The sequence below is a fragment of the Xiphophorus couchianus genome, chromosome 8 (genome assembly GCF_001444195.1).
Source record: "Xiphophorus couchianus chromosome 8, X_couchianus-1.0, whole genome shotgun sequence".
Lineage (NCBI taxonomy): Eukaryota > Metazoa > Chordata > Actinopteri > Cyprinodontiformes > Poeciliidae > Xiphophorus > Xiphophorus couchianus.
In genome coordinates, this window is record NC_040235.1 from 20,138,133 (window position 1) to 20,150,213 (window position 12,081).

Genomic DNA, 12,081 nt, shown 5'->3' on the forward strand with positions numbered 1-12,081 from the left:
TGCTAGTAAACCTAATTAGTTCTGGAAATGTACAGTAGCATAGAAAACAGCATCTTTTTCCTTATTTGCAGAATTTACAGGCAGCAGAAGAAGAGATTGGGAGGATGGCTGCCATTGCTGAAGAAGAGAAGCTTAAGAATATAAACATGGAGAAGCAACTTCAGACTGTTGCTTCAACAGACATCCATCCCCCATCTTCTCTCCCCAGAACAGTACAGGATTTACAGCAAGCTCTACAGAAGAGTGACAAGTAAGAAAGAATAAGATTAAAACTAGAGTATGTAACTTTTATTTTTAAAAAAAAGTTAATTTTTACATAATTTTTAAAACTATCACCATGTCATGTCAGTATGAGACAGATGATCTGTATCTGTAATCTTGGTCTGAAACATCCAATCAGAGCCAGGAGCCCTTATACAAAAAGTTTAAAATGTCTTTAACATGAAATTATCATTGTAATTGTGTCAATGTTCTAAGCAGAAAGTACATTGTCATTTAAGAACAGCATATTCATTTGAAGGTGTAACACTATCATCCCATTTGACCTGAGAAGTAAATGAAAGTTGAACATGTTCAGAACAATGAATACATAAACTGTATTTTTTACTAATTTCAGTGAAATCAAGCAGCTCAAGATCACCGTTAAGAACCAGGAGGCTTTGATCCAACAGAAGAACAGTGGAGACTCACAGACAGACCCACAGTCAACCAAGCAACTCTCTGAGCTTATTGTAGAAAAGGACCAGCAGCTTAAGGTGTGAATTAAAATTTCTCATACAGATTAGTTTTCCTCCATGGGCTGCCACCTTATCGTGGTGGAGGGGTTTGAGTGCCCCAATGATCCTAGGAGCTATGCTGTCTGGGGCTTCATGCCCCTGGTAGGGTCACCCAAGGCAGACAGGTCCTAGGTGAGGGACCAGACAAAGTGCAGCCCGAAGACCCCAATGATGAAAGAAAACCTTGGACTTGGTGTTCCCTCGCCCGGACGCGGGTCACCGGGGCCCCACTCTGGAGCCAGGCCTGGAGGGGGGGCACGATGGCGAGCGTCTGGTGGCCGGGCTTTTACCCATGGAGCCCGGCCGGGCTCAGCCCGAAGAGGAAACATGGGCCCCCCCTCCCATGGGCCCACCACCCGTGGGAGGGGCCAAAGGGGTCGGGTGCACTGTGTGATGGGTGGCGGCCAAGGGAGGGGACCCTGGCGGTCCGATCCTCGGTTGCAGAAACTGGCTCTTGGGACGTGGAATGTCACCTCTCTGGTGGGGAAGGAGCCGGAGCTAGTGCGTGAGGTCGAGAGGTTCCGGCTAGAAATAGTCGGTCTCACCTCGACGCATGGCTCTGGTTCTGGAACCAGTCTCCTTGAGAGGGGCTGGACATACTTCCACTCTGGAGTTGCCCAGGGAGAGAGACGTCGGGCAGGAGTGGGCATACTTGTTGCTCCCCATCTCGGCGCCTGTACGTTGGGGTTTACCCCGGTGAATGAGAGGGTAGCATCCCTCCGCCTACGGGTGGGGGGACGGGTTCTGACTGTCGTTTGTGCTTACGGGCCGAACGACAGTTCAGATTACCCACCCTTTTTGGAGTCCTTAGAGGGGGTACTGGAGAGTGCTCCTCCTGGGGACTCCCTTGTTCTGCTGGGGGACTTCAACGCTCACGTGGGCAACGACAGTGAGACCTGGAGGGGCGTGGTTGGGAGGAACGGCCCACCCGACCTGAACTCGAGCGGTGTTCTGTTGCTGGACTTCTGTGCTCGCCATGGATTGTCCATAACGAACACCATGTTCAAGCATAAGGGTGTCCATATGTGCACTTGGCACCAGGACACCCTAGGCCGCAGTTCGATGATCGACTTTGTCATCGTTTCATCGGATCTGCGGCCGTATGTCTTGGACACTCGGGTGAAGAGAGGTGCGGAGCTGTCCACTGACCACTACCTGGTGGTGAGTTGGCTCCGGTGGTGGGGGCGAAAGCCGGTCAGACCTGGCAGGCCCAAACGTGTTGTGAGGGTCTGCTGGGAACGTCTGGCGGAATCCCCTGTGAGACGGAGCTTTAACTCCCATCTCCGGCAAAACTTCGAACACGTCCCGGGGGAGGTGGGGGACATGGAGTCTGAGTGGACCGTGTTCCGTGCCTCCATTGTCGAGGCGGCCGATCGGAGCTGTGGCCGCAAGGTTGTCGGTGCCTGTCGCGGCGGCAACCCTCGAACCCGTTGGTGGACACCTTCGGTGAGGGATGCCGTCAGGCTGAAGAAGGAGTCCTATCGAGCCTTTTTGGCCTGTGGGACTCCGGAAGCAGCTGATGGGTACCGGCGGGCGAAGCGGCATGCGGCTCGGGCGGTTTGCGAGGCAAAAACTCGGGCGTGGGAGGAGTTTGGAGAGGCCATGGAGAAAGACTTCCGCACGGCTTCGAGGCGATTCTGGTCCGCCATCCGGCGTCTCAGGGGGGGGAAGCGGTGCAGCACCAACACTGTTTATAGTGGGGATGGTGTGCTGCTGACCTCTACTCGGGACGTTGTGGGCCGGTGGGCAGAGTACTTCGAAGACCTCCTCAATCCCACCAACATGCCTTCCACTGAGGAAGCAGAGCCTGGGGACTCTGGGTTGGGCTCTCCAATCTCTGGGGGCGAGGTCGCCGAGGTGGTTAAAAAGCTCCTCGGTGGCAAGGCCCCGGGGGTGGATGAGATCCGCCCGGAGTTCCTTAAGGCTCTGGATGTTGTAGGGTTGTGTTGGTTGACGCGACTCTGCAATATCGCATGGACATCGGGGGCAGTTCCCCTGGACTGGCAGACTGGGGTGGTGGTCCCCCTGTTCAAAAAGGGGGACCGGAGGGTGTGCTCCAATTATAGAGGGGTCACACTCTTAAGCCTCCCTGGCAAGGTCTATTCAGGGGTCCTGGAGAGGAGGGTCCGTCGGATAGTCGAACCTCGGATTCAGGAAGAGCAGTGTGGTTTTCGTCCTGGTCGTGGAACACTGGACCAGCTCTACACCCTCAGCAGGGTCCTGGAGGGTGCATGGGAGTTCGCCCAACCAGTCTACATGTGTTTTGTGGACTTGGAGAAGGCGTTCGACCGTGTCCCTCGGGGAGCCCTGTGGGGGGTTCTCCGGGAGTATGGGGTACCGGGCCCTTTGATACGGGCTGTCAGGTCCCTGTATGACCAGTGTCAGAGTCTGGTCCGCATTGCCGGCAGTAAGTCGGACTCGTTTCCGGTGAGAGTTGGACTCCGCCAGGGCTGCCCTTTGTCACCGATTCTGTTCATCACTTTCATGGACAGAATTTCTAGGCGCAGCCAAGGTGTTGAGAGGATCCGATTTGGTGGCCTTAGGATCTCATCTCTACTTTTTGCAGACGATGTGGTCCTTTTGGCTTCATCAGATCGTGATCTGCAGCTCTCGCTGGATCGGTTCGCAGCCGAGTGTGAAGCGGCCGGGATGGGGATCAGTGCCTCCAAATCCGAGGCCATGGTCTTGAGCCGGAAAAGGGTAGAGTGCCTTCTCCGGGTCAGGGGGGGTGTCCTGCCCCAAGTGGAGGAGTTTAAGTATCTCGGGACCTTGTTCACGAATGGGGGAAGAAGGGAGCGGGAGATCGACAGGCGGATTGGCGCAGCGTCTGCTGTCAAGCGGGCGCTGTACCGGTCCGTCGTGGTGAAGAGAGAGCTGAGCCAAAAAGCGAAGCTCTCGATTTACCGGTCGATCTACGTTCCCACCCTCATCTATGGTCATGAGCTTTGGGTCATGACCGAAAGAACGAGATCGCGGATACAAGCGGCCGAAATGGGTTTTCTCCGTAGGGTGGCTGGGCTCTCCCTTAGAGATAGGGTGAGAAGCTCAGTCATCCGGGAGGGACTCAGAGTAGAGCCGCTGCTCCTTCACATCGAGAGGAGCCAGTTGAGGTGGCTTGGGCATCTGGTCAGGATGCCTCCTGGACGCCTCCCTGGTGAGGTGTTCCGGGCACGTCCCACCGGGAGGAGGCCCCGGGGAAGACCCAGGACACGCTGGAGGGACTATGTCTCTCGGCTGGCCTGGGAACGCCTCGGGATTCCCCCGGAGGAGCTAGAAGAAGTGGCTGGGGAGAGGGAAGTCTGGGCCTCCCTTCTGAAGCTGCTACCCCCGCGACCCGACCTCGGATAAGCGGAAGAAGATGGATGGATGGATGGATAGATTAGTTTTTTTCTAAATCTCTTTCTGTCACGTCATCTGAAATTTAACAACTCAAAGGTTGTTATGATACAGACATGGAGAAAACGTAGTGGTTGTAGAATTTCTGCAAGAAAGTTTTTTTCCCCTAGCATCTTTCATAAAAAACATTTAGTCATATCCTGATTGTGCTGTTATGATCACTGTCTAACCAAGTGGCAAATTTGCTGGACCCTCTACTTTCCCTACGTATTTATTGTATAAACATTCTGCTTGCAAATAATCTTTCTTACAGTAGAATTGTGGACTTCAAATTGTTTGGAAATGGTCTTCTAACCTTTCACATATTGATGGGCAGCAACAGTTGATTTTCTAAGGTCTCTGCTGTTTTTCCAGCTGGGCAGGAGGGTGGACACATTTGCTGATTATCAGTTAATCACTAATGCTTTTGAACAGCTGCACCTGGCTGATGCTTTACCTTTTAAAATCCTGAGAAGTAACAAGGATATATTTAGTTTTTTTTATATAGTGGCTGTAAGGAGAGTGATGGGGAGTTTGTTTTCCAATGTCTATATTAGCAACATTAAAAGGACTCTTGGGTTTATAAAGGACTCTTGGGTGTCTCTTTTCCAGGACCTGAGGGATGATCTTCAAAGAGAGAAAGACAAAGTGCAGCCAGACCAACAGGTTGGAGGTTTTTAGATATTTCTAGAAACTCTTTTAAAAAATGTTAAACTGAAACATATGGAGCCCAAAACATTAAATAACAGCCTGATGCATGTACAGATTTACTTTGTATAAATATTTATTATGTCTTGGTTTCTGTTAGGATTGGGTCGATATGGACTTAAAGCTTTATCACAATATTTTGTGATTATGTTGTGATAATGATAAAAATGATGATAAGAATTATTTATTCCTCATTTTTCAGGTAACTCTTTGCACAGCACAGCAATCATAGCCCCACAAACACAAATGCTACTCTTGAAAAACATGCCCATTTGTAATATGCTTTGTAATATACTTTTTTCAGACACAAGTCACAAAAAGAAGTGTAATTTATACCACTAAAGTGCACACAGTAACTGCATTTAATCATATTTTAAAATTAATTGATATTTATTGATACTCTCATTGAACAAACTGTGGGGAAAAAAATAATTCTGACAATAAGGATAGTTTACAGGATTTTTAACCATCATTAATTGGAATTTATTGTGACAGCAATAAATCAAAATCTTATAACAAATTTATCACGATAAATGATAAACAATAAATGCCCATCCCTACAAAGAATGATTTTATTGATTGAACACTTTTTGACGTGCACAGGTACTTTTGAAGTGTCCTGGCTACACCACAGATTACTACAGGAGCCTCAGAGGATTTGATCTGACTGAATACGTGAGGGAGAGTAAAAGAGAGGCGGAGGCAGGGATTATTAAGGCTTAGGGCATATTGTGCTTTGCACTCGGTCTTTCTCCGCTATGCGTGCTCGCTGATGGAGAGAAAGAAAATGCAACATGGCTGGACTGTAGCTGTTAGGATGATAGCCATTAAGTCACGGGACACTTGATGTGGCAGACGTAGGTCTTCTGGACTTAACCGAAGCGGGTGATTGTCGAAAATCCAAGGCTCCATGAAGGACCCGTGTCGTATATGTGGTGTCCGTCTGGTGGGAAGCCAGTGCCGCTGGATATTTAGTTCATCGGGGAAGAGGAAGCTGCAGGTCATCCTGTCCCACGTGTTGGGTCGGGAGGTGGTCCGTGATGGTCGTGGAGAGTTCCTCTGTGGAAAATGTGTGTTCCAGCTGGAGAAGGTTATTCAGTGTGATATTAATATCAACCAGTTGCAAGATGAGCACAACAATAAGATTCAGAAATTCTTGACGGAGAAGGAACACCTGATCCAGTGCATTGTCCATATCTACAACAGAAACAATCCTGTGAGTAGTTCTAGGGGAAGCGCCCGCTCAAGGACTCCCCTCAGGTCCTCTGAGATCGGCAGTCCCGATGTGGACACCACGTGTCAGCCACTCCACGAAGGACCGCTTTTCAGGGAACATGGGAGTGTTGACGGGGAGAATCGCATGAGAAGGTGTGTGAGTCTGGATAGAATTGTCGGTAAAGGAGCGCTACCTGGTCGCTCTGGGCTTCGGAGCAGCAGACTGGGATCAGGCGCTGGGCTAGATGGATGCATGAAGAATATCGGACTGAGTGGCACACGTCACCGCTCACAGAGCATGTACCTTGATCTGGTGCAGCGCAAGGGAACGCTGTCTAGGCAAGGATTCAAAAGTCACTCCACTTCTCTACAGTCTCTCAATAGAGACTTCTCCTCTGACCAGCCTGCAGATCGTCCGCACAAGCGAAAACTTTGGGACTCAAAGCTTTCTGGGCATGGTACCAACAGTGGCCCAAGAAGAAAAGTTCAGCCAAAAGCAATGCTCCACAGGTCCTCAAGTCAGCCATCTGTAATCTCAGACCTAATCCAGCTCCTGCGCTGCATCTCTAAGCACCAAGTGTCTGCCCCCTCAGGCAGTCGTATTCCCGTGCTGAAGAGGTTAAACACTGGTGCTGCCATTACTCGAGCCAAACTAAGAAACAGAGAGGCAGAATGGAAGTCTCTGCAAGATCTTACTGAGGAATTTAATGATCAATATGCCCCTGTCAAAGTAAAGGTAGATAATGTCAGTAATGGTGTCTAGATTGATCTGTGCCTTTTTAAGTGAAGTGACGAATGCTTTACAATAACTTCTTTCATTTGATTTTTATTCTCTCTTTGTGTGTGTGTCTTTTGATATTATTTAGAAGAGTGATATAAATCGATTGGAGTCCATCAATAAAATGCTGACTGAAGAGGTCAACCGGGTAAAAAGCGCCAATGAAAACATGACAAAAACACTCGAGGATTCACAAAATCACAACAAGGTGCAAGAGGCATTACATTCTGTTACATGTTCCCTAAATAACTGAATGTGAAATATGTTGTATAACATTATTTGCTGTCTGTTGTGGATAGACCCTGTCTGTGACGTTGGAGGAGAAGGAGAATGAGCTTGACACAGAGAAGAAAAACGCTCTGAAGAGAGATAAAACCATCCAAGGGCTTACCCAGGTCCTCAGAGAAAAGGAAAAAGAGGTTAAGATATATTTAAGAACCAAAACTGTTATATCACTGTTTAGTCATGCCATGCTCTTAAAATGAATTTGTTTATTTTTCAGATTGAGGAACTTTGTCAGGAGATTGAGGACAGGGATGATGCTTTGGCCAAGGCCAGAGAGGCTGCACATAAAGCCCAACTGCAGAAATACCAGGCATGTTGTTCCTACTGTATGTTATAGAAACTAAGGCATCAATCCTTCACTCTACTTTACAATGGAGGTTTCACTCTTCCCTCTAGATCTGTATATTCACAAGTTTCTTAAGATACTTTGGTCAGATTGAAGTGTTTTGAAAAACAATTTAGTACAGGTTTGATCAGCTTATATAGATTTAGTTTGACCTATACATATACCAGAGAGCAGTCACCATGAAACAAGGCTTTACTATTATTTTTAAGCTAATAATGGTGGACATTTTTAACTGTTTTAGTCTCTTAATTTAGTGGTTACTATGGCTTTTCACCTCATCCTGTTCCATAACAGAAAGAGGTTGAAGGCTTTAAAGCATAAAACATTCAGCCTTCCTGTTTTCTATTGTTCTTCTCTCTCACGCTTTTGGATGAGTAATCTAAGCATACATCTTCCAAAATCAGCCGATTCACAGCAGCAGTTGATTTTTTAGTGCATCTCTGTATTGGTAAAAAAAAAAAAAAAGCAATCTTAAATTTTACTTTTTAAAAATTGTATTCAGGGAGTAGAGGAGCATCAAAGCCTGTTAATGGAAAAACAAACTGAGTTGGCCCAACTCCAAGGGGAGCATCACACCAAGGTGCTCGAAGCCCAAAAACTACAGCGTGCCTTGGACAGGAAAGAACAAGAACTTGCTGATTTGCAGCAGTCAAAGGACCAACTTGAGATGGAACTAGAAGACATGCAGCAACAGAAAAAGAAAGGAGACAAAGCCCTAAACGTAAAGTAGTATAAAGGCATTTACTGTCTTTACATTTTTCCTCCCCCCAAAAAAATAAAAAAAGATTTCATGTGATTATTTTCTTCCAGGATCTCACCAATCAGCTGAAAAAAGTGAACGGTGAGATGAGAGAACGGGAAAGTGCTCTGGAACAGCAGTACCAGGAGATGCTGGAACAAGCCAAAAGAAAGCTGCACAGCCACGAAGCCACCATCCAGAGGCTCACAACCACACTGGCTGATAAAGAGCAGCAGCTACAGGTGACACAATATATGTTTAACCAAAAGATCTCTTTGATTTTCTTTTTTTTTTAAATCTCCTTTGGAACACTGAAATATATGTTTAACTCTTGTTTATCAGGATTACATAAACATGGTCAGAGACTTGGAGCAAAGCAAAAGCCCCGGGAGTAATGACGGCATGCTTACCAAGCTGCGGCAAAGGCTAAAAGAAAATGAGAGCGCCCTGGAGGTTGGGATGCCTTTAATGTTATCTCCTCACCAGACAGACAATAATTAGATTTTTGACACTTTCTTTGTTTGCTCTCCCACAGCAAGCTCTGGATGACAAATTTGCTGCCATTGAGGAGAAAGACAATGAGATCCACCAGCTGCAGCTGCTGCTCAGAGAAAAGGAACGGGACTTGGACCGGCTCAATAACCTGCTCACTCATAATGAGGAAACCATCAATGTAAGTAGCTTTTAACATATTTTTTGACCGTAAAAATCTTAACATGAATGTGCTTGATGTATAGCAATTTCTTTTATTCTTGCAGAACTTTGACAGTCTTATCAAGGAGAAAGATGTGGAGCTGCAACATCTTGCCAACACACTGAAGAACCTGCAGAGAGCTAAGCAAGATGTAGAAGATAATCTGAACAGATCACTGAGGGAGAAAGATGCCATCATCCACCAGCTACAGCTCTCCTTAGAGGGCAAGACTAAAGATATGGAAGTTAGTTTACCAAATTACTTTTCTTCTTTGATCCACGTTCAGCAATGGAGATTTCAGCTTTCAGTTGTCGTCACAGCTATCTAGTTTCAGCCTGGTCTGGAAGTCGTAACGCATTGTCTCTAAATCTGTCACTTTCCTTAGGAAATGGCAAAGAGCGTTCTGAACCACTCACAGAGTCAGGCTCAGGACCTGGCCGAGCAGAGGGGCCAGAGGTTAAAGGTCACAGAAGCAATGCTGTCTGAGGCTGTGAAAGCCAGAGAAAGACTAATAGATGACAATGAGAACGCTGTGGAGGGACTATTGGCTACAATTAACAGCAAGGACCAGCTTCTTAAGGTCAGTGCATGGGTGTAACTGGTGGGGGTAGGCATGGGACATGTCCCCTCCCACCTTTTTTGTATGCCATGTTCAGCAACTAACCTGAGCCAAAAGACAAAAGTAATTGCAGTTTTCTTCCAAACTGTATAAGTTGAGTAATGCTGCTTCATGCAGATAATATTAACTAAATGATGACTAGATAATACATTCCAGTAAATGTTATTAAGCTAGTTAACAAGATGATATCTATTTTAGATCCATTGCTAGTTAGTTAATGCCAGGAATAAACCCAGCACTCTTTCACTTCTGTACAGAAGTTATACTCATTGTTGTTTTCCACATATTTAAAAGAAATCTTTATTGTCACAATAGAAAGATCAAAATCAGGAAGGATGTAATAGACCGGAGGCCAGCAGCAGTGATGATGGTGATGATGATGCAGGGTTTTCTCAGGTAGGCCTAAGGAGAGATTCTGACTTGCTGAGGAAAAGATATTTGTTGCAGGGAGAAATCAGGCGAGTTATAAGGACTGGGCTTTTACAGATATTACAGAATTGCTCTCATTCACTCTCCAAAATATTTTTTGGCTGAATTATAGGTAGCACCAGGAGAATGCCATATGTAGTTCAGATTTAGACAATTTTATTTGTATTTTCAGATATTATTTGTGTTAAAAAAACACAGCAGGTATGTCATTCCATTTTTATTTATCTTGATTAATTTTGCACATCTGACTAAAATTTGTTTCTATGTGCATTAAATTAAATTATCAGGCTTCTTAACCTGTTACCTGTCACTTCCATTTTTTATTAAAAGTAATAATTTGCATATAGGAATGGTGTTTTACTGAATATGATCTACTTCTTACCCTGTAGATGTTGGAGGGTAATTGTGTCAACTCAACCAGAGTTTGGCAGCCAAAACGTTTCCTTTTGTTAGTACATAGTTTGAAGAACCGAATTTGGTCTCCTTGTGCTGCACTGTGGCTCTTAGTGATTGTGCGTGTTTAGCCACAAAGGAGAGATGCTATTGAATGCGAGACGTTGACCTCTGAGAAATTATTTTCCAGGTATTTATGTTTTGAAAGAAGTAAATTAGAATCCGAAAATGTTTGGATTTCCAGATATTAGTTAGATCCCATTGTCTAAAAAGTCTTCTATCTGGCTATCAGTTCTTTGTTTAATATGCATCCATTCATTCTCTCATCTATCTGTCCTTCCAACCTTCCGATGTTTTGTCTAGTCAACCTTTTTCTTTTTCTTACAAAAGATTAGCTATAAAAACAATACTTTAGCATTGAAATGTAGTGAAGAATAATAGAAAAGACTTGTTTATGGAGTAGTGGGAAAAACAAGTCTAACCTACGGATTGTGTTTATTTGCTGTTTTCTCTCCTAAGGAGTCTGCAGAGCACTTTAACCGCATGCTGTCTGAGCGTGCTCAGGAGATTCAGGAACTGAGGAAGCAGTTGGCTGATAAGCAACAGGAGCTTGCCAAAGCTGAGAGGAAAAGCTCGTCAACAACCCAAGAGAGTTATTTAGAGACGGCAGAACTAAGAACCCTGCTTGTGGAGAAAGACAACCTCATTGACGTAAGATCCCTTAGAGACAACAATCATACTGCTGTTAAGCTGTCAACTTGAAATGTCCACAAAACATGAACGACACAATTTTTTGGGTTACTTACATTAAAACAAAAGTAAGACATTATCTTTATGTGTTGTAATGTTCTTCTGCAGAAGCTTTTGCAGCGAGGTCAGGAGAGGGACAAGTTCTTGGCAGAGATGAGTCAGAAGGTCGATGGAGATCACATGTTGGAGCTCAGGCAAACAATTCAGATCATGCAAGAGAAACTTGAGGAGAGAGAAGGTGAGACTTGGGTCTGCTTTAAATCTTCATTTTGGATGTTTAAACCTGGTCTTTGTATTGCTCTTACATTTGTTTCTGTTTTGTCTCATTTGAAGCTGACCTATCAAGAAGAAACACCGAGGACAATCAGGAGAACATTCCAGTCTCCAAGAAAACAGTTGTTGTCCTGAAGAAGGAGTTGGCTCAGAAAACTGAAGCACTGAACAAAGCTCTGAAGAGGGAAAATGAACTGAAGGTCTGTGAGCAGGAAGCACATTTTCACATCCAGTGTTGGGATAATGTTGGCAGAAGTTTCTTTATTGGTTATTCTGGTCGTTTATTTTCACTTCCAGATTTCTTTGGCTGATCTCCAGTCACTGCTGTCTGAGCTCCAGGGTCGCAGTGAAGGTCAAGCTGCTAACATCGATTCCCTCACTGCTACACTGAAGACCAAGGATGAGATTATTAATGTAAGAACTGAATGCATGGTAGGGATCCCACATGGAGCTTTATTTAGATTTAACAGTTTAAATAAATATATATATATATTTTTTCCAGTTAGGCCAGTTTTTATTCTGGCTTTTATATACAGTACAGACCAAAAGTTTGGACACACTTTCTCATTGAATTCAATGAGAAAGTGTGTCCAAACTTTTGGTCTGTACTGTATGTGATTCACATTCATCCATATGTTCATTTATCAGTTTATCCGCCTTTAACTTTTCCTTGTGTCCTTCCTTGGACCTTTTTTTACTGC

At 45.2% G+C, this 12,081-nt stretch overlaps 1 protein-coding gene across 8 annotated transcripts in view; it reads left to right on the forward strand.

Moving 5' to 3' along the window:
* The window catches only part of cdk5rap2 (CDK5 regulatory subunit associated protein 2), a 40,350-nt gene that overhangs the window by 8,996 nt on the left and 19,273 nt on the right, over positions 1-12,081 (forward strand). For 7 of the 8 annotated variants that reach the window (XM_028026523.1, XM_028026531.1, XM_028026524.1 and 4 more), the window contains exons 7-23: positions 72-250; positions 617-755; positions 4,764-4,817; positions 6,941-7,060; positions 7,152-7,271; positions 7,355-7,447; positions 7,986-8,204; positions 8,294-8,464; positions 8,565-8,675; positions 8,758-8,895; positions 8,981-9,160; positions 9,302-9,496; positions 9,851-9,931; positions 10,877-11,068; positions 11,216-11,345; positions 11,441-11,580; positions 11,678-11,794. In XM_028026523.1, coding sequence (XP_027882324.1) covers positions 72-250; positions 617-755; positions 4,764-4,817; positions 6,941-7,060; positions 7,152-7,271; positions 7,355-7,447; positions 7,986-8,204; positions 8,294-8,464; positions 8,565-8,675; positions 8,758-8,895; positions 8,981-9,160; positions 9,302-9,496; positions 9,851-9,931; positions 10,877-11,068; positions 11,216-11,345; positions 11,441-11,580; positions 11,678-11,794 — 2,379 coding nt within the window. The remainder of the gene's footprint in view (positions 1-71; positions 251-616; positions 756-4,763; positions 4,818-6,940; positions 7,061-7,151; positions 7,272-7,354; positions 7,448-7,985; positions 8,205-8,293; positions 8,465-8,564; positions 8,676-8,757; positions 8,896-8,980; positions 9,161-9,301; positions 9,497-9,850; positions 9,932-10,876; positions 11,069-11,215; positions 11,346-11,440; positions 11,581-11,677; positions 11,795-12,081) is intronic. The other variant, XM_028026527.1, reaches the window with a different exon arrangement.